The following is a 21,976-nucleotide window of genomic DNA, read 5'->3' on the forward strand; positions in this document are numbered from 1 at the left end:
CTCCAGCATCAGTCTGATAACTAATCCCATATCTTCCCCACTGAATCAGCAGTTGCACTATTACAGATATTCAAGATCCCAGTGGTGTTAGCTCCTCTGGATTATTATACTACCTGGAAAATCAAATTACCTTCAGTGATAACGTTTTCCCATGATCAAGCGAAGATATCCAACAGCTGTCACCACAATGATGTTTTGGGGCATTGCGGCGTCTTATTTTTCCACTGTCCACTCCACACAGAGCGTCAAATCCTGGCTTCAAGCTGTGATTCATTGTATCTCTGGCGACAACAAAGGGATGTGAAATCAAAACGAAAGACTGTGTTCCCCGAAAAACACTGTAAAACCGAGTAGCATCCTACCAGAGAAGGGCCAGAGCTTGTCCCTTTGTAGGTCCTGAAGAACCAGCGTCTCAACTCTGCCCATCTACTGGTGACCATTTATGTGTCTGTGTGTGCATGTGTGTGTGTCAAAGCTCTTATTGTTAGTTTACAGGGGGGACAAAGACACACACCCACATACTCATAGAGCCTTGAACACACACACACACACACACACACACACACACACGCACACAAGAAGAAATTGAATATATAATAAGACTCACACACCTTGCTCCCTAAGGAATGCACATTCAGGAAGACTCTGGAAAATGTGAGGGCATTTGAGGTTGTTCAAACTAAAACAAAGGAGTAAAGGTGTTTAAAGTGCACAGCAGAGAGGAGGAACTTGATACACGATGAAAAGAGATAGAAAGCGACATTAGAGGACCAGAGGGACAGAACGTGAGAGGAAAAGACATCGTGCCAGCCTCTGCTGTGCCACTGTGTCGTGCTGCATGAGCTGCAGGTTCTGCAGCCCAGCTGTTAGTGTGTGCTGCTGCACCGAAGCTATGAAGTCAGTGCATGTGTGGTTTAACTGTGAAGCTAGTAGGTCACTACTAGGACAGTGTGGGATTACCATGCTGTGTGTGGGTGTGTGGACGCGTGTGACGTAGCCCTCAGCTGGTAGCATTCTAACATGTTAATCCCTGACAGATTAGCTAGTGTTTCATTTCTGTTAGCACGCAGCCTTTCTCAATACATTTCCTTCCTCCTTTCATTAGTCCTCACTAATTTATTTCCTTCTTTCACTCTGTCTTTATTGATGCTTTGGTTTTGCTTTGCTTTATCTCCTGTTTGCCTTGCACTCTGCTGCTTTCTGCCTGCCTTCATCTTCAACACATCATCTAATCTGTCATGAATGGATTAGCATAAGTACACTGATCATTGCACTGATCATTCCCCATCTAGTATTGTCAAATCAGTAGTTCGGGATTATAATGCAGTTTGTAAACACAAACACTAATTGTAGTTCTTGCCTAAAAGTGTTACTAAAAAGTCTAACCAACACATTCACTGTGCACTTGACTTTTCCGGTTCTTAGACTGAGATTTTATCAACATTCCTGAAACACCCTTCTGTTCAATCGCTACATCAAATTTCTGAAACATTTTGGTCTTTCTGATTTCTGTCTGTACTGTTCAGCATGTACCATGGAGACAGACAGGCGGATGGGCGAAGATCCAGCACAACGGATAAAGCAGACAGACAGAGTGACCAAAACGGCAAAGATGTACAGACAGACAGACAGACAGGCAGGCAGGCAGGCAGGCAGGCAGGCAGGCGGACACGCAGACAGGCAGACAGACAGACAGACAGACAGACAGACAGACAGACAGACAGAGACAAGCGATCACAAGAACAGAGTCGGTCCAGAATGACAGAACAGAGTTTTATTGTTGGGAAATGTGCTCAGAGGCATTCCAATCCTCCTCCTGCCCTTCATCAATACTGAGATACTGCTGACTAACACACACACACACACACACACACACACACACACACACACACACACACACACACACACACACACACACACACACACACACACACACACACATACAATTATTTCAAAGGAATCAACTGGTTCCAAGAACTGAAGAATTTATTTACCAAATAACTGATACAAATTAATGTGTAAAAGTTACAAAGCAAGACTTAAAATACAGTGACACAGTCAGTGAATGGTGTAAGGAGGCAGTGTGGATGAATGTTTGAGCAGAATAGAAGAGACAATTATAATGTATAATGTTCAATTATAATCTTCACAGAGTCACATCATGTGTACAGTTTGATCACATTACCAGTCTTACATTACAATTGCCATGGCTGCGTTTAACATTCTTGTTTGGTCTCAAGTAAAGTGCTAACCTTGGGTAGTTTGCAGGGTGTGAATTGTGATATGTGTGTTCCGTCTTTTCCGAGACCAACCACTCAGCGCTGGTATCAAAGGCAGAGAGTCTAATCAGTGCAAGGCTAACACTAGCATGTGACCATGCAGCTGTAGGTGTGAGACTTCTCCCACGGCTGACTCAGGAACTGACTGGAAAGCGGAAGACTTTGGTTTAAATATGGATTAAGAAGCAAATATTTTTGATGGGATTGTCATATGTTATTTAGAAATTCAGTAGCGATAAATAAGAAATGCTTTGTTTAATGCTGAATAGTGGGTCGACAATCTTTGTTGGAACTGGAATCCAGTTCTTCAAATATTACTGGGGAACAAAATGTAATCCCTGGGCTCAGTGCTTCCATCTTGGGTGCATGCACAATGCAGCCCAAATGGCTATGTTCATGGGTGGGAAGCCTGTGAGGGATCATGCAGTGAAAACCTTTACATGTGTTATGCCCAGTTGAAGTTGAAGTTCCCTGCTGTCACGTGAAAGGAAATGAATCCATTTGGATCTGAGGTGATATATGACGTCTGGAGCTGTCCCAGACCAATACAAGACATTTGTCGTGACGAGAGCAGCAGCACTGAGGGGATTGGGTGTTTCAAATGATCAGAAAAATAATATTTCATGTCCAGTCATGTGAAGTTACATCCCCTGATTCTGTCTGGCCACGGCTGTGATGAGAGCAGCACCTTTCCCGCTGCCCTCCTCTGATGGCAAGAAGGTCACGTTACACTGAGGAGCCAAAACTCTGGCAGTCTCTTGGAGGACTCCAGAGAAACTAGAAACAGCAGCAGCAGAAGAACAAAATGTCAGGCCAATTGGAAGAGGAAGTAAAATAAAGAGTAAAAGAGTAAAAGTGTCTCTTGAATTCAATCACCAACAACAAAACATTTCATTCAACAGTCCTTTTTTGCACCAGTAGCACACCACAGCTAGAACAAATAAAGATAGCTCACTGTGGATGTAGTTTGTAGAGTGCCCCGTCCACCCCTACAGTGATGTTCAGTTGGGCCAGTCCTCTATTCTCTCTCATCTTATCGACCACGGCCGCCATTCCTGCCCCACACAGCTGAGCTGCACGCCGTGACACTGCTCCGCAAACCTGTACGACAATGAAACCATTATCGTTGTTGCAACACTTAACAGACTGTTGGTGCCACAGTTTGCTGAGCCAAACACGATCATATCACTTCTCAAACACAAGAAAAAAATCTTATTGAATCTCAGAGTGCAGTTGCAACAGAGAACATGATTTTTTGAGCATCGTGGTGTTTAAAAATGTAAACTCTTAACCTCTGTCTGGCATTTGAGACAAAAAAATAGGCTGTAGAGTTGCAAAATGATGCTATTTTTCATCTAAATGCTTCATTTTACAAGGTTCAAACATTTTGAGGGAAAGTCAAATTGTCATCTAAATGCACCCCCTGTAGTTTACTACTATGCCATTATGACGCATTGTCAAAATGAGAAAAGTACAGGTGTAACCAATAATATTAAGTATGGCTGCAGTGCATGTCGGCAAGAAGACTACTGGTCCTGCACATACTGTGTGTAATAGTCAGTTGATGAAAAGTTAAGCCGTCTGACATTGTGGAGCCAGTAGAGTAATAATATATGTGAGATATGTATATGTGAAAATATCAAAAACAATTGCTGAAAATGTCAAAGTGTTTGTCCTGCATAGTCGTCAGGTACAGAGCAAAACACACACTTTGATTGGAGTAGATTACAGCATTCTACTTCAGAAGCACACTGGTCTGACAGTTGGCTAAAGTTTGCCTACAGACATGAGTGTTGCTCTTCTACCTCTTTGACAATGATGCTGTCATCACAGGTGCTGTCGAGCCCCAGCTGCTGGAGAATAGATCTGACCTGCAGTAGAGCCAGGCGGTCACTGGAGGGAGACAACGCAGGCACACACGTCAGGAAAATACAGCCAAACAGTTCATTCAACCTTTATTAATACTCCAGAGATCATTCAGGGTGACTTAGTTAGAGTATATGCTGTCATATGTACAGATACACACACACACACACACACACACACCTCTCTATTTGTGACAGGTATTTGGTTTGGAATATTCCAGGTGTCTTTAAAGCTTCAGTGACATGTCCTCTGGACAGCAGACCTCCTCTGGTTAAATCCAATAATACCTGACGGACAACCTCTCCTAAATACATCCCACTGGTCAGCTTCTCAAACCTGCATGTACACACAGAAACATGTTATGTGTTAGATCCACTGAGACTGTCGGTCAATCAGAAAACACACAGAATCCCTGGAAAATGAGACACACGTATATGCGTAATACTAATATGTAGCTTAAACAATACACAGGTGTAGGAATCTCCACATATGCAAAGAGACACTGAGTTACTGTGCTGAAATCCTGAGACACATACGAGGATAAACCACAAGATAACATTCGGTTTGTGTGCTTGATGAGCGAGCAGGGAGCATCCAGAGGCCGCCGCAGGACAAGTGTCTCTAACCTTTGTTTTCCAGGGTTCACTGAGTTTTGGTTCACCTCAATGTCATAAGGTGTGATGATGTCGTCCAGAGAGCCATCATCACCCAGACCCCCCCACTCTGTGTTTATACACATCTTTTGTATCTCAGCATCCTCCTCCATTTTCTCTCCTTCTGTCCTATCATCCTGCTGAGAGCACAAACAAATAATCAAAAATCAGTGAAACAAAAATCAGTGGAACTTTAAATCACCCCAGCTCACTGACAAAATAAACACTGTGAGCGCTTCATACCATAACTTCCTGTTCTTCAGGGGTCCCCTGTTCTCTTTTCTTTTCTCCTTTTTGTTTAATCTTCTTAATGTTTTTCAGTTCCTCCATGTAACAAACATTGGTGCCAGTTCCTGTGAAAAGGGATCACGCAGCTTGAGACAAAATCCAGTTTACTTAGCAACATGCTTGTGGCAACCAAAACATACACAAACCCCTGAATGAGCTTTTTCTAGACCCAAATCATAAAATTCACCATCATAACTACATGTCATCACTACATGGGGTCACATACCGGCAATCAGTCCAATTTCACACTGAGGGTCTTCATAGGCACAGCTCATCATGGTCCCAACCGTGTCATTGACTACGGCTGCAATGTCCAAGTCAAACTCCTGCAAACATACATGTGCACACACAGACACACACACACACGTTACTAACCGGTGCTACTTTGTAGTACGATTATTGCAGAATATGTCCTCATAAGTACACACACATACACGTGTGTTTTTAATTGCTGTTCTGTTAAAGCTGAGTTCTTGAGGATTTAAGGATTTAGATGACTCAGCATCCAAGAACATGCACTGTAATGTAATGTTCCCTACATAAGGATATAGAGTCTGGACTTCTATCAAAGACATGTAGATCATTTGTTCTCATAATTTGTGTTAATTTCACGGTGAAACACAGGGGACTCTATTCTGTTTTATTCTCACTCACGTTGCGTCTCTTGATGGCCTCCCTTAGCATGTTAACAACATCATGTCCCTCACAGTCTGTGGCCTTGAAGCCTTTGGTCCAGCTCACCAGTGTGCCCTTCAGAGATACAAAGGTTCAATATGGTTACAAAAGGTTGAAAAATTGATGTTTCTCCTTTTTGTGTCTTTATAGTTGTCTGTATGTGTGTTTTACTGTGTATTTTACTGTATATGGATAAAAGAGTTTTCTCTGGTTGTAACAAGCCAAAGACTCACACTCTGATGTCCACACTTACAGTATCAATAGCTGTCTGCTCACAGGGGAAAGAGAAGGTGAAGCCTGCAGGAAGATGAGCGTTCTTCATCCCCATGTAGTCCAGGAAGTCACTAACACACTGCGCTATATGATCAAACAGCTAGAGACAGATTAAGTTTTTGAGTGAGAACGGGCCAAGCATGTATTTGACTTTCTGTCATGTTTTTTAAGAAAATGAATTTGACCTTCCACTTCTGAAGGGCGTCTTGCGTGTAATGAGGTTCTTTGCTCAGTAATCGAGGTATTTGTTAGCTTGTCGTCAATATTTCAGTAAACCAAGTGCTCCAACAAAATGTCCTACCTCTTCTCCAGTGCCCTGCATTATCTCCAGTGGTATGGTGTAGATCTTATGGTAAAGTCGTGCGTTTTGCTGCGAGCCTTTTTTAAAGTTCACCAGCAATGCTCGGAAGTTTGTTCCTCCCAGATCCAAGGCGAGGTACTTTCCATGCTCTAGAAAAACAATTGAATTAAAACCAAATGAGAGAATAAAAAGAGATTGACTCTCTGGTTGGAGGTATGACAACACATTTGCTCATTGTGTTTTTCATTTACGTGTCTGACCTGTGCCATCAGGTGTGCGGTACACAAAAGAAGGCAGCATCTTGATGGTAGAGGAGCCTTTACTCTTCAGTCCTGTTTCCAGCCCCATCCTCATCCTGTCCTTGACCAACTGGAGCTGCTCCTGGCTCAGTCTGAACGGGGACAGTATCTCATCCACCTGGAATGCAAGGGAGAGATAGTGTACAATACCACATATGATGCCGTTAGTGAAGACAAAATGTGCACACACACACACACACACACACACACACAGCATCCTAACCTGTTTCCTCCGTGATGCCAGTCGTTGGGCGACTGCTGTCACCAAGGCAGCCCCTTTGCTGCTGCCGCTGTCCGAGAGGACAAACCTGACATGGCACTCAGGAAGCAACCGACGCACTACTTTATGGAGACGTTTGGGATACCTGGAAAAGAAGGAGACTAATGTTTCACCTTGGTCGGGATTCTCGAACAGTTGCAGCATTATCATTATTATCACTATTTTGCAATGTGGAAGTCTGGCATAATGTTGTAAGTTGAGTTAAGAAATAATATATATGTGTGTGTGCATGTATGTATGTATGTGAATTTGGCCAAACGTGCACTGACTTTGGATAAAAAGTGAATATATCTAAAGACTGTACTCTCCCTGTTCATTTCCTAACAGGCCTTTTTCACAGCAAATATTCTGACTTGCCAAAATAAGAGAAACACATGTGTTACTAATAACGTTCATTTTCCTACTTTGGCCTATTAATGTGCATCGCTGGCAAATGAAGACGATATTTGGTGGACCATGATAACCTACTGTGGGTGTGTCTTGTACACAGTTCCATCCACACCGACAGTGATCCTAAGTGTCCTCAAACTGCGGTTTCGCCTAATTCGAGTCAAGATGGCAGCCAGTACAGCAGCCACCAGATTTGAGGACCTGAAGGACACTATAGTGCTGACATGTTGAACAGCAGCACAATCATCAGGCGATGGGGTCATATCAAGCTCTGTGAGGATGTCTTTGGTGTTCTTCAGACCATTTTTGTACCTGAAATATACAGACATCAGATATCGTTTGTTTTTACACCGAGGGCATGTGACACACACACACACACACACACACACACACAGATAACTTACTCTTCCATGGCTGCCACATGTGCAGTGGTTATCTTCCCTTTAGTCCTCAGGGCAACAGATACTTTTCCATCAAACAGCAGTCCAAGTTTAGCCATCTTTAACACAACCAGCCTCACTAACTCACCCAGATACATCCCACTGACCATCTTCTCAAAGCTACAATTGTGGGAAAGACAGAAACAGAAGGCTTTAAAGATCATATAGTGTCACACATGCTGTGCCACATCATGTCATATCACGCGAAAAGGCAAAGCTGCTTTCCTCACATTTGTTTTCCGGGGTTGTGGGAGGCTGCATCAACATCCCTGTCAAACTCAGTGATGAAATCATCTAGTGCCCCGTCGTCTCCAAAGCCTCCCCACTCAGTGTTCACACACATCCTGCCCTCGTCTCCCTCCACCAGGTCAACGTGACGAAGCGCCTCCATGTAGCACGCATTGGTGCCAGTGCCTAAACACACAGACATACAGGAAACTCACTGTGGTTACATTCATTTCCTGTTTTTAAATCATCACAAAGGTGTAACAGCTAAACTAATCTTAAAATGAAGGCCTAACCCACTCAAAATAGTTGAGTCAAAATGGCTTAAATGTCACACACACAAAACACACACTCCCTCACACACATGGATTAAGACAACAAACCACTAGAGGGAGAAACAATTTAACTAAAGGTGCACACCAACATCCTGAAGTAGAAGTTTATGAAACAGTGAACATCAACTTATGCCCAAATTTGGCATTTTTCTATTTTCAATTTCTAGCTTTCCTGATATTTCAGAAGGTGATGAAGGATGAAGGTTATGATCTTAAGTGTGGATTGGCTGCGAAGAAGCATCCCGGAACAGGAACAATGAAATGTGTGAATCTGATTATATGGACTCACCAATGATGAGTCCTACTTCACAGTACGGGTCATCAAAACCGCAGGTCATCATGGTTGCTACAGTGTCGTTAACCATGGCTAACACCTCCACATCCATGCCCTGCAGAGTGAGTCACAGTGATACATGAGGTTAAAATAACATCAACTACATGTCTAGAATGAGCTCCTCATCAAAAGCCATGTCTTAGTACATTTATGGGCCTGTCTGCTAAATGAAAGATAGTTTGTGGGTCATACAGGTAAGGGAATATTAGCTTATATATAATGTACAGGTGTCCTACCCCAGTTCTGTCAACAGCCTCTCTGAGGGCCTGGACCACATCTTTACCCTGAAGGCCTCGAACCCGATAGTTCTTACTCCAGCTTAACAATAGGCCCTACAGAGAGAGAAAATAATGAGGAAATGTGCAGTGCAACATGTACTGCAGGTGCAGATGATGAAAACCAGAGCGGTGGATTTAGAGTCTGTACCTGATCCAAGGAGGACTGTTCACAGGGGAAAGAGAAAGTGAAAGCCAGAGGATGTTTCTTCTCCAAACTGATGTTCTTCTCCTGCAGAAAGTCCTTCAGAGACTCTGACACATGGTCAAATAGCTACAGACAGATCAGAGAGCGAGAGAAGAGCGAAAGACCGTCAAAAAGAGGGTGGAGAAGGCTGTTTATAGTTTATTTCATGAAGTTCCTCTCTGTTGTTGCACCCTCCTCAAATCCCTCTACTTCATGGAGCTCCTGCATGCTTTTTCTGTTCCCTCCAGAATTCCACCTTTCCTTTTTTTCTGCTTTTCACTGCCAATGTTTCCTATTTACTCTTCCTATCCCCTTCTCTGCTCCGTACCTCTGTTCCTCTCCCAATGAGTAGCTCCTCCTGCATCGGGTAGGTCCTCTCCTCCATCTCCACTCCTCCCCTCCTAATCCCCATGCCCTCTCTCACTTTAACTTGGAGCACTTTAAACTTGGAGCCTCCAAGATCCAACGCCAGAAACTGTCCTTTCTCTGTAGGAGTGGAGGAAAGAGGCAAAAATATATCACATGTACTTTAGTGTACGTTTCTCCAAAGTACACTGACACACACAACAGCATAAAAAGTTTGAAAACCATTTATGTAAGTGACCTGTTCCATCAGGAGTGGAGCGGACATGTGTTGGCAGCATCTTCACTGCTGCTGCGGCGTTGCTTTCTGACGAAAGCCCCTTCGTCATTTCAGCCTGGAAATGAGCTGAGATGTCTTTTAGCTGGTCGTCATGGAGACGCATGGCGTACAGGAACCTGTCCACCTAAATAAAAGAGAGAGAGAAAGAACGCACGCATGTGATGAGGCATACTGATTTATTTCCCACTGACAGAACTTTAGTGAGACAGAGAAGACACAGAGCTAAACCACAACATGTAATAAACACTGGGGAGAGGAGTGAAGAGGAGGAGAGAGAGACAGAGGCGTTACAAACCTCTCTGTCTCCTCTGCTCATCTCCTTTCCTCTGTCAATCACATGTAAAGCAGCTTTTTTCCTCACAGGCAAGTTATGGAACATTTTGGACGGGATCACACACTCTTTCATCCTTTGATGTTTTAAAAATGATTTTCTATATCATCTGGGTGTAACACCACATCACATGATAGGCCCACTAAAATAAGATACATTTAATTATAGATTTTGTACATCTATTTTATCCTGAAAGTGTGCCAAACATTTACATGTGCAGCAGCATGTCCTAAACTCACATCACTCACACTTCACTCACAAACATAGTGGAATAAAGTGTCAAAATGACTCGGAATGAAAGGTAATAGTTGCTATTAAGTTTGAAGAAACGAGATGCAAACTCAAAGGATTTAACATAGTTGGGAAGTAAAACATCACAAAATGTATCTAAAAACCTTCTCAGGCTCAGCCCCCACCTTGTATACTAAATGATCAGATTATCAAGGCCCCCCTGGCCGTGTGCCCGGCTGGGTGTCACTCTGTGTCTGTGTTTGTGTTTGAGTGTTCACTATTCCTGATGGGAGTGTCTGTAGTTCGTCTGGAGAGTGTGTGTTGATCCCACCTACACTCAGAGGAGGACTGACACTGCCAAGGGAAGATGTTAATCATTGCTCAGGAAAAGGTGAAAGGTGACTCAGTGACTCATTGTTATGGCTCCTTGACCATCTTACTATACTATCTACTGTCTACTGCCTTTTTACATGGTAGTAGGCACGTCCTCAAAACTTCAGAAGGTCAAGAGCTGGATACAAACATCACGATTTGTCTTTTTGAAATTATCCTTCGATAATATTAACCTTTTTTTTTTTTTTTTACCTTTTAACTAATTGCTGCAACAGCACTTTAGGTTTTGCATGGGAATTTAGCAAAGGATTTAAATTGCAAAGTGACTAATTATGTTCTTAAGACAACGAAATGTGATTTGGATGCTGCTCAAAGTGTAACCAGGCTGTTTTATTCAATTATAAATTCCCAATAATAATCCTCAATAATAAAGAAAGAGTTCTCTTTTCAGTTAGAATGTTTTAGTAGCATACTACATATCAATTAGTCTTTTTGGCTGAGAATCACTGCTGCTGGAAGAAAAGTTGAGTTGAAGTTGTGTGTGTCATGTACCGCTGAGGAGCAGCTCTTACCTTCTTTGTGGGGTCCTCCTGGAGTTTGGAGAAGAAGAAGGAAACAAGATGAACAGCAAACATCTTGATGTGGAACGCTCACCACCATGAAAACTCGATTACCGCGATTAGACTGCACACACTCAAATGTAATGTTGATGGGAAACACATTCACATGTTCAGTTACAGGGAGTCTGTTCCTTCCTCCTGTCCTGCTCTGAGTCCACTGAGCAGAGACCAACCTCTGCTCTAAATCAATGATTAACAAGCCAAACCCTTTCTCCCATCATTTCCTCTGTGTTGCCACTCACCCAGTCTTCTACTGACTTTCATTTAGTCTCTGGAGTTTCTTCACTGATGTTTTGATATGATTTAATGCATTAGCAGTGACTTATCTTGGCCCCATAACTGTGAAGACAATATCATCTGTTAACCTAATGATACCAAATGAAAACACAAGAGAATAAGTCTAAATAGAATGCTTGGTAGACAGGTAGACAAACACCTGAAGGAATGAGATAGAAGCTTATTACAAACTCATGCTGTGCAGCCAAACATGGCTCAAACCCACAGAACATTATCATACACTGAAGTGGAGATCCCAACATTCTCAAAGCTATGAAACACGAGGCTGGAATTTGTGGAAGTGAAAAAAACTAATAAAATGGTGCACATGATATATGCAAGACAGCTGATAAAGAATATTTATGATACCGTGGAATAAAATGACTTTAACAACCTTCCGACACTTTAAAAGAACGTGTGCCTTAAAACAAAAGGGAAAATAGCATACTATGCTATTAGAATAATACAGGCTGGTTGGTCTGCAACATCCATAACTGTTCTTGTTCTCATTATTCAAAACCTGAAAGACCAAAAGTGGGTTGCAAATTCAGCTACACAGGCACATAAAATGATACTCACTGATCTCAAGATAATGCTGTAATAATCAACCTTGCATTTTCAAAATTGTCTGTAATTCCTACATCACTTCGACTTCTCCAAACAAAAAAATCGAATTTACGTCATGCGTCAATCAATACATCAAATCTGTTTCAGTCACACAAGCCAAACCGTTTTTATCAAGATAGAGTGTAGATTTAAATATGTCAACATCATCAGCATATAGTAACGACCACAGTCATTATTTTAAAAGGAAATCAAGAGTTTTGCTTGTCAATTAAATAAGAAACAAGCATCCAAAAGCGGGACCGTGGTCGCTGATGCTTGTGTCCGTAGTTCTACCTTGTGCCTCTTCACTGACACAGTTTGACTGTGGCTGGTGAACAGTCTGATGACTTAAGATTACTCCCTGTAGTACATTAACTCATGACTCGTGTTTTGTAATGATTCAATCTATTTAGAGCTCTTTGTTTCATTGAAGAATCACATAGGACAGGTCTGATTGAATTATGCCAACTGTCTTTCAACCAAGTGACCTGTTTTATGATTTTGCTACTCCCTGGTGTGAGCTGCATAATATAAACAAGAAGCCAAGCCTGTTAAAACACAGATTTTAATACACAAATAGGAAAAAAAAATATGGCATATCGTCTATGTAGACACTGACAGGGCGACGCTCAATTCAATCTATTCAGAGTGTTTACAGAAACTGCAGTTTATTTCAGATTAGTTTCACTGAAAGTTGGATCCTACTAAATTGGAGGCATAACTCATGCTGCTCTGAGGTTTTATATTTGAGTCTACTGAGCAAGATAAAAATAAACCAATTCCTGTCCTGCAAAAACACACACAGTGCATTTTAAAATGTTCCTAATCACAGTGCTTCTAAAACAGCATTTGTGACACACTGGCACACATGCTGCTCGTCTGTTTGCAGGGTAGAACTGTGGGAGACAAGAACCCATCATGTGTCCTTGGAAGCCGAAGCTGGGTGATGTCAGACAAGTGTGTTGCTGAGCTAATTCAACTGCTGCTTTCCAGTTTCCACTGTGATTCTGAGAGAGTCATTTTATGCTCACACTGAAATGGGAGAATCTCTCATAAGGAACCCGATCCCTCAGCAGGGTTAAGAGAGCAGTAAGGATATGCATGTACATTGACAAGAATCATTGTCCAGCACAAGTTACAGTTTGTGCATTTGTAGGTCGGAAGAAAACCCGGTGAGAATCTCACATGCTCATAACCAAACCACTGCTTTTGTCCAGACGTCCCATTTTGGTGTTTTCAGCTTACAGCTGAGAGCTTGTGATCATACTTTAAGCGCTCCAAAGGTGCATAGATCCCATTATCTGCTTCTCATCCCCCAAAATTTAACAAACTGCCAGATGTTATCCAAGGGTTGTGTGAGTTATTGATCTCCATGGGAACAGCATTAATCATCTACACTGACTAACGCGTAATTGTTTTCCTCTTCATTTCTTCTTTTTCCTTTTCCCCTTGTTGTCCCTTGTGTGATTCTGTGTATCCCCTTGATAGGTGACTTCCTGCTCTTGACCCATCAACCACTCCCTCTGCAGCTGCTGCAGCAGGTCAGGAGTCAACAGCCCCTCTTTCACCAGACGACTAGCCAGAGGGCTGTCCATCATCTCTCCCGGGCCCATTTGTGCCCTTTGGCCTTTGCTGCTGGCCAAATAATTCCTGCTGGCAGTTCCAGTATGACCACGTCTACTGCCCTGGGCCTGCAGGGGGTCAGTGACGGTTGGGTCAGTGGCTCTGATGAGACGGGTGATATTTCGGACGCCCTGTTGGATGATATCATCAAGTTCCTGCTGGATTTCTCGAACAAAAGCCGTGTCTGGAAACATGTCCATGAAACGGTAGCTAGAGAGACAGACAGACAGACAGACAGACAGACATTAACAGGCAGGTTTAAGACACAACCAATATATGATTACACCAAACCACTGGAAATATAAAGTTACCTTAACCAGAGGTAAAGGTCTAACACATCATGAACCGCCTCCAGGTGAACCAGGTCTTTTATGTTTTTGGGTGGAGCCAGAGGCCAGCTGACATGGCGGCAGACCCAGTCAAACGTCAGGGGCTCGTCTCGACTGAACTGACGAGCAAACTGAGAGGGAAACAAGATTCAAATCACAACTGTAAGTACAGCACGGCATGCAGAGATTGACAGACGAACAAATGGAAAGAAATGTGTTGAAGCGTTGTCTTGAGCAGCATCATTGTATTAGATGAGTCTATATGAGTGTGAGTACATATAGTCCTCTCATGACAAAGACATGATACATGTCATGTGACATGTTACTCAAAACTACGACCACTTAGAACCATTAAATAAAGAAGTTTCCTTTGCACACATCTTTGCTTCAACTTTTGTATTGTACTCTGGCAAAATAATTTCCTTCGGGATCAATAAAGTTGATCTTAACTTATCTTATCAAACAACAACAGTAACAGGAGTTACATCTTGGCCCAGAAGCTCAAAGGTTACTTGTTGAGGACAATCATTTAATTCTGGAGCTAATCTTGTTTTATTACAATGATAAAGTCATTAAGCCAGAGGCCAAAAGTACAGTGCCTAGAAAAAGTATCCACCCCTCCTTGCAGAAAAAGTGAGGAGGAAAAGTTCAAAAGAGAGAGATTACACACCAGCTGTTCTGTTTGGTCTTTCACTGATCCACCTCTGTCTGACCCCAACACCTCCAACCATCTTTACCTTCCCCTCAGTGCTGCCACTGCTCATCAACCTTCATCCCAGCTTTACTCATTGCTCACCTTCAGGAAAGAGGTGCACACAAAAGGCTGCTTCTTGTTGATGGGAGCAGTACAGAAGACGTAGCGCGACCTCAGGTTGAGCGGAATGTGCTGAATCATGTCAGCCAGAAACTTGAAGTCGTCGATGTTGCAGACAAAATACACGCCTTCCACCTGAGAGAGGCTGACAAATATGTCCTGCGAGACAGAGGCGGAGAGAGAGAGAGAGAGAGAGAGGAGTGACCAAGGTTGTCAGAGGGGACAGATGAGGCTGCAGTGTGAAAGTGTTAAAGCAAACTACAAGACATCAGCAGTGCTCCCGCTGGCTTCAGTAGGGGACTGTGCGGCATACATCTCTTCATGAACAGCCCTGTTTCAAAAAGGGACGTGTGTGTCACTTAAACAAATCATCGTGTCAAACTGCAAAGATGGCAGTTGCTGCCGTTTTTCTTGCCCTGTAGTCTTAGATCAAGCAGAGCAAGTTTGAGATGAGTTTAAAAAGTGTTGCACAGTATGAGAATGTGGACGACACATACCAGGCTGTACCGGGGACACAAACTCATTTGACAAAAAAAATCTTGAATCTACACACGTCATGGCTTTCATGGCAGGATAGTTCTGTTCAGTTGTTATCATATCACATGACCAAAGCTTTATACTTGGCTAACATGATAACAGTTACGCTGTGGGTGATGAAGGCTGAAGGTTTTGACAACGAAGAATAATGTGTGTAAGAAAAAAAGACAGTGTCTCTGGTTCTAGTGTCAATTTTGATCCTTTTTTTTTTTTAAAACAGAAAACCTCTGGAAAACCTTCAGAATCCTCAAGCTCAAAATATACGGATAATATAAACAGTGTACAGCAGCCTTCACTGCGTTTCACACACCGCTGCTTTCATACATAGAAGTGGGAGAATTGATGAATAGATGGCGATGATACTCACAACAAGGTTTGACAGTGTAGCATCAGGGAGATGATAAGCAAACATCTCTATCTGCTCTGCTGTAGGATGGAGACCTGCAGACTGAGGCAGACGAGGAGGTAAACATCTGGAACATCATGTGTTCGCCATAATGTGCTGACAGGTCACACAGTGAAGCTGGGTTTTTCACACTCAGCCCGTGTGTGTGTGTGTGTGTGTGTAAATGATCACCTCTATGGGGTCTATGGAGTGGCTCAGAATTTCTTTCAGAACAGGCAGATCATCTCTGTGCATGGTGGTAACTTCTCCCTCTTTAAACTTGGAGGAGAACCTTGGACAGACGACAGAGACCTTTAAAACGGCTTGTTAACACCTTTACTCCCCCTGAATGAAGGTAACATAAGTAACATGTGACTGACCTCCCTGCACGTCCAGCAATCTGCAGAGCCTGAGATGTGCTGATGGTCTCCATCTGTTTCTCCCCTTTCTCATTAACATTAGGCTTCACCAGGCTGTTAAAGATGATGCGTTTGATGCTCCTGGAGAGAGAGAGAGAGAGGGGAAAATGACAGACAAAAGGGTAAATGTGACCATTACACCTCTACTCAGGATTAGGTTTTTGTTACAGCCTCTGAGTGTAGGATTACAGAATTTGTGACTTTGGTGGCTCCTAGTGGTGCATGGTGAACTTGCAGGCAAACAAGACTCCTATCATCCTATTATGTCTTTTCAGATTATTTTTGTTGAGAAAAAAGGAAGAAGACACCGACAGTGATGCAGTGTGTATGATGTACGTACAGGTTGAGGCCCATTCCAATAGCATCTGTAGCAACCAGGATCTTGCAGGGGTCATCAGGGTCATTAAACTTCTTGGCCTGTGACAGTTTGGTGCCTGTAAATCACAGAACAACCGAGCTTGGTCTGTTACAGTCTGCAGCTTATTTACATACCTTTTTGCAACACAAAAACTCAAAAATTTGACTCTTCTTAGATTTCTTTGATGTTTTTGAACAAAAGCTGGGGTTGAGCTAAAGTCAGTGAACATTTTAACAAATAGAGCATCTTGTCCATCTATGCATCCTTCTGAAAAGCAATTAGAGGTGAACTCACCCGGAGGTAAGCTTCCATAAATCACAGCACATTCTAGTCCTCTGGCCTCGATCTGTCTGCTTATGGAGTAGATGTCATTTTTGCTGAAGCAAACAATACAGTCTCCTGCTCTCAAGTTGTCCAACGACTCCACGGCCTGATCCAGGATTGTGAACGGAGTTAAACGCTTGTATGTGTGGACCTTAAGAGAGAGAAAGGAATGGAGGGCCAGAGAGAGGACAGAGGTCACCAGAACATAATGGCTACAAAGCGTTAATAAGTATCAGAGACACTCCTCTCTCCCTGCTGCACCACACATTACAGCCTCACCTCCACCTCCTCTCCTGTGGTGTACATCAGCTCTCTGATGAAGTCTATGGCTGCAGACTCCCCGCACACATGGATCTCCTCCGCACAGAGTCCTGCTCAAACACAAAGAAACATCATCATTCAAAACACTCACAGGCAAAATTAGAGTATATCAGGGTTGGTGGAGGCGACCGTGTACGTTTTTGCCTGAGAATATAGAGTTTGTGTGTGGAACAATGTGAAAATTGCTTGATTATCATGAATGTTACTAGCAACTGCAAATATTGAGCACGTTTTTGAGTGTGTGTTACAAACCCAGCAGAGCTCTGGTCCAGGCCCAGCCTCTAGAAGGATCTCTGATCATTTGAATTTCATCAATTACAGCCACTTCATCTAAAGTCAGACAGACAAAAAAAAAAAAAAAAAAAAGTCATCTTCTGGTTTATCAACTCAAATATAATTTTCATCAGTGCCTGAATCTGTGTTGTGTTAACTTACAAGGCGTGGTGACACTGCACATCTCAATGGTACAAGCCACATGGCCGGCTGCTCGACCCTCTGGGTCCATGAAGGTCCTCTCCTCTCCGGTAACCAAGTCACATGTCACACCCTGCAAATATACACACACACACACACACACACACACACACACCAACAGTCAACAGGGCGCCATGGGGAGGAAGAGATAAAAGATAGCATCTGAAAAGTACACAAAGATGTTGACACAAAAAAAAAGAGACTAACTAAAATACTAAGAAAGAGACCTCCACTGATCCAGCACTGCACTACTTTAACAGTGTTGGACTCGTAGAGGAAAAGGATCAAAAGGATCAGATATTGTCTTCTTGTATTACGCAACTCGACCACCAACAGTTCAGTTAGAGATTCGGGTGCGACACTAGAGGCAGTTTATCAGATTGCACACAGCTCCCTCTGATCACACACTGATGTACACACTTTAAACAGACGACAGGAGAAGACAGATACGCACAGCATTGTTGCTCTTCTCAAAGATCTCGTGGGCCAGTAGTTTCAAGGGGCCACAGTAGACTCCGGACTTAGCAGCCAGGTAGCGCTGGATGGCGTGGTAGGTCTTACCGCTGTTAGTGGGACCGGCATGGAAAAACACCTTCCTCTGGATGGCTCGAGCCTCTGGGTACCTGATGAACACGAGCACAAGTTATGATACAGACAAACCTCCAGCCACTGTGGTGGAAGTAAAGGTGCACCAGACTGTTCACTCCAATATTAGACATACTGTATAAACAGCACATGTAGTTGGGGGGTACTCTACAATACATACCAGTTGGCAGGGACTCTGAGGTCTGAGATCTTTCTCAGGTCGTCCATGCAGTCCAGCATTGGAAAGATTTGCTTGGCATGTCGCATAAAGTAAGGGAAGATGTCGTCTATATGACCTGGAGTGCAACGGAAATCAAAGTTAATGAAAAGCTTAATTTCACTCATTATTATTACCTACTGACAGCTTGTCTTATCTAAAAGCAGACAAACCTGCTCCGCAGCAGATGTCACTGAAGATGATGTGCAGATCAGCGGGGAGTGATGTCGCTTCCAGGATATACTTCCTGAAGCTAATGAAGGCCTGGTGGAACAGACGAGCTGTGTACACACACACACAAAAAACACTCATAAGCCTCACCATACAAAGCATGCTGGGTAGATTTCTGTCAGTCTTGCTGCTGAGTGACTGCAGCATCATTCTGACATCAGCAACTTCACAGGCTCCAGTTTTCGGGGCCAGCTGCTCTCCACCAGCAGCAGGACGTCAGCGCATGTGAGACTCTTCACTTTCTGTTAACAGTAAAGTCTGGAATCTTATTAGATTTCATTTGTATCATGAAGGTCTGTTAACAGAGTAAACGTTGGACTGAATCATCAGGCATGAAGCATGAAGATCCTTAGAACGCTAGTACACACTGATGTCAACCCAGACAGTGTAATTAGACCGGACGGGTATGGTGACACAACTTAAGCTTTATATAAAGACTATATACATTTGAATTCCTCTATATTGGAATGTGAATGAGCTGTTTCCATTACATTTGGTCCACTGTCTGCAAAGCGCTTTATGATTCGTCTCTAATTCAACCACTCACACACATACACACCCAAATGACAGTAAGCCATCATGCAAGGTACAGTGTCTGCTCAAGGACACTTCTAACGGTGGGCAGCAGGGGCCGGGGGCCAAACCCCAACCCTTGAGAAAAATAGACAAAGATGCACTACCTCGTGCCAAAGTTAAAAGCCAGCTCAGGCTAAATTAATTTGTATGAGGTTTAAAGAATACATTATCACTATATATCTATGTATAAAGATATCAGAGAAAAGGACTTACATGACAACTACTGGACAGATTAGGAAACACAATGTATTGACAAGAGTGACATGATGTGAGGTCATTTCTCACCATCCAAGCCCTGGTCTGTCGCCAGCTTCTGCATCTCCTTCCTTTTATAAAACCGGTTCAGACATTTCAGCAGCTCACCTGGATCACAGACAGACAGCAAACAGTGCACACCGTCAACTGATGTGCTGCACATCTGACAGCACAACACACAAACTGACGGCACCAGCTTAAGTTCATTATCAAACTCATTTGTGACGTGCTGAATACTCCCACAACCACACAGGTCATCCACAGTCAGAGAGCAGCAGATGTGGGTTTTCTCACTTTTATCCAGCGCTTGGGTCAGCTCCGCTCCCACGCTGCCGTCCAGCGAGGAATCGATCTTCAGAGCCACGGGAACGAACAGAGAGGTGTCCGGGGGCTTTGAATTAGAGTGGTTGGAGGAAACATTTCTGCTGCAAACCACAGAACCAGCCTGGTGTTCATACAACACACCAGACCCTGGAGACACATGACGGCTGCCGGCGGTGATGCGGCCAGTCCGGGTGCTTATGTGGCGATGAAGCCGAGAAAACAAGTACAAACACCGGTTTACTGACATCGCTGCGGGGGGTGGGGTCCCGGGTGTTAGCTGCTCCTGTGGGCTACAGATAAACACTGCGCTACTGTGGCTTCATGCTGCTCACAGGGTCTAAATATGTATGACAACACCACCAACTTCCACAGAGGACGGTCAACTCTCTTCCTTCTGACACAACGTGGGACAGGACCAGTCGGTCTTCAGCTGCCCACAAAGGTGCCTGTATGGATATTGCGCAAAACATGGCCTGTAGTCATAACCAAAACGATAGCTGCCCACTTAAATGAGCTAAAATCCATAAATGGAATTGATTATGACCGAAATTTAATTTTACTCCTGACATTGTGTAGCAAAAATAGCACAATATAAACAGGCAAATAAACGGACTCCTCTATATCTTAAACTATCTAAATCGCTAGCCACAAAAAAAAAAAACATTCAAAATGTTGGTGTTTCTCTGTGCAGTAGGCATTGACTGACTTTGCATTTCTCTCCTTTTTCCAGAAATTGCAGAATATGCAATTTTGTTAGGTCATTTAAATGAGGTCTGTTAATAAAAGGCCATGATGAAAAAGCTTTTCATTCTCAAACACAGAAATGTTTGACTAACCACCAAAAAAATTTTCATATTGTATTTAATTTCATTTTTATCTCACAGAAAATATGATGGTCTAAATGCTGTTCTAAAATAATTTCTCCACTATTACAGGAATATAAATCTGGTGGGGAAATGGTAAATGCTTTAGGAGAGCAGGCCAAAGCATCAGTGGTCTCCAAACAGTGAAGATGGTTTTAGATCAAGGTGCCACCGCCTGCAGGCAGAAGATGAGCCATCAAAGTTTGAGATGTGATAATACTGTACTGTGCAATGGTGCCTTCTACTTCATTTGAAGACCTACCTAAAATATTCACAACGAGGGAATCAAGCACGTGAAGCCTCTCTGTCCTTCTTCATTAACCACTGCTGGGCAGCACCTGGAGCCTGTGGATGTTCTCCACACAGAAGCCAAGTTGAATAATCAATGCATTATTTGTGCAAAACATGAGATGTCCCTGATGAACTGAAAAAAAATCATGATTATCTTTTAAATAAGGACTGCTCAAAAGATATTCAGTATAAATCTGCTTTATTCATGATTCATTTTAGCTATATATTTGGGTTTGGTGTATATACACATTATCATACACACTCACACACTCACACATCAGTGGCATGAATAGACACCGTGAGAAGGTTAACATGCAGTAGATAAGACAGGAGCAGAGTTTTGGCATTTAACTGTTTCGTCATAACCTTTGAAGGTATGTAAAGTACACCAATCAAACCCTACCTGTACAGTGTTCAGAAAGATAGAAAATATTTCCAACAGGCAGAAAGAAAGCAACCGTTACTTGCAAATAAATGACACTGTTCCCAAACAAAAGAAAACCAGACTGCAATGTCAGCACTAGCGTGAAGGAACAAATACATCTGAACCTTGGATGCGAGGGTTCAGAAGTTTATGAAATGAAACATGTAACACGACAGCATGGCTTGCATGTCAAAGAGACAAAAAGAAACATGATATTGTACTTTATAAGTCAAATAAAACATTTAGTGATATATAAATGACAGTTTTTTTTTTTACTCATTACACACACAGGCGATTTCTGAGGTGTTGTCCTTGAGTGATGTTTAGTTTCAGCTTCCATGCCCCTTTTAAACAAAGTTAAGCATTGGAGGGGAAAGTGCAAAACTGGCCACAGATCAGAGCTCAAGGGCAAAGTCAATGTACACGCAAGACCGGTAACATCTCTGAACTGTGTGTGTGTGTGTGTGTGTGTGTGTGTGTGTGTGT

At 42.9% G+C, this 21,976-nt stretch overlaps 2 protein-coding genes across 2 annotated transcripts; both read right to left on the reverse strand.

The window, feature by feature from the left end:
* Positions 1-1,767: 1,767 nt before the first annotated feature.
* On the reverse strand, positions 1,768-11,419 carry LOC139210287 (hexokinase HKDC1-like). The gene is made up of 21 exons (XM_070840345.1): positions 11,211-11,419; positions 9,705-9,867; positions 9,429-9,586; positions 9,065-9,187; positions 8,875-8,970; positions 8,594-8,693; positions 7,975-8,158; positions 7,709-7,864; positions 7,383-7,616; positions 6,858-6,999; positions 6,596-6,752; positions 6,336-6,484; positions 6,015-6,134; positions 5,741-5,836; positions 5,313-5,412; positions 5,042-5,151; positions 4,772-4,938; positions 4,326-4,481; positions 4,085-4,172; positions 3,235-3,380; positions 1,768-3,056 (listed from the first exon to the last, which is right to left on the reverse strand). The coding sequence occupies exons 1-21, from the start codon at positions 11,271-11,273 to the stop codon at positions 2,921-2,923; spliced, it is 2,844 nt and encodes a 947-aa protein (XP_070696446.1). The 5' UTR covers positions 11,274-11,419; the 3' UTR covers positions 1,768-2,920.
* Positions 11,420-12,687: 1,268 nt separating this feature from the next.
* supv3l1 (SUV3-like helicase) lies at positions 12,688-20,251 on the reverse strand. The gene is made up of 16 exons (XM_070827848.1): positions 19,883-20,251; positions 19,619-19,696; positions 18,700-18,807; positions 18,491-18,605; positions 18,179-18,347; positions 17,686-17,797; positions 17,503-17,580; positions 17,209-17,300; positions 16,900-17,080; positions 16,588-16,681; positions 16,209-16,328; positions 16,021-16,120; positions 15,811-15,891; positions 14,889-15,065; positions 14,075-14,223; positions 12,688-13,973 (listed from the first exon to the last, which is right to left on the reverse strand). Exons 1-16 carry the CDS (start codon positions 20,157-20,159, stop codon positions 13,565-13,567), a joined length of 2,340 nt encoding a protein of 779 aa, XP_070683949.1. The 5' UTR covers positions 20,160-20,251; the 3' UTR covers positions 12,688-13,564.
* Between the last annotated feature and the right edge of the window lie 1,725 nt (positions 20,252-21,976).

Source organism: Pempheris klunzingeri, chromosome 1 (genome assembly GCF_042242105.1).
Source record: "Pempheris klunzingeri isolate RE-2024b chromosome 1, fPemKlu1.hap1, whole genome shotgun sequence".
In the NCBI taxonomy this organism is placed as follows: Eukaryota; Metazoa; Chordata; class Actinopteri; order Acropomatiformes; family Pempheridae; genus Pempheris; species Pempheris klunzingeri.

Bases quoted from the DNA above. Each gene is read 5' to 3' on its own strand.
- LOC139210287 (XM_070840345.1), bottom strand. From the start codon at position 11,273: ATGTTTGCTGTTCATCTTGTTTCCTTCTTCTTCTCCAAACTCCAGGAG. The intron at 6,135-6,335 runs GTAGGACATTTT...ATCTGTCTCTAG, and splicing joins TGCAGGGCACTGGAGAAGAG to CTGTTTGATCATATAGCGCA. The intron at 4,939-5,041 runs GTATGAAGCGCT...TTGTGCTCTCAG, and splicing joins CTGAAGAACAGGAAGTTATG to CAGGATGATAGGACAGAAGG.
- supv3l1 (XM_070827848.1), bottom strand. From the start codon at position 20,159: ATGTCAGTAAACCGGTGTTTGTACTTGTTTTCTCGGCTTCATCGCCAC. The intron at 18,606-18,699 runs GTTTGTCTGCTT...GTTGCACTCCAG, and splicing joins TGACATCTGCTGCGGAGCAG to GTCATATAGACGACATCTTC. The intron at 16,682-16,899 runs GTGAGTTCACCT...TGTGATTTACAG, and splicing joins TTATGGAAGCTTACCTCCGG to GCACCAAACTGTCACAGGCC.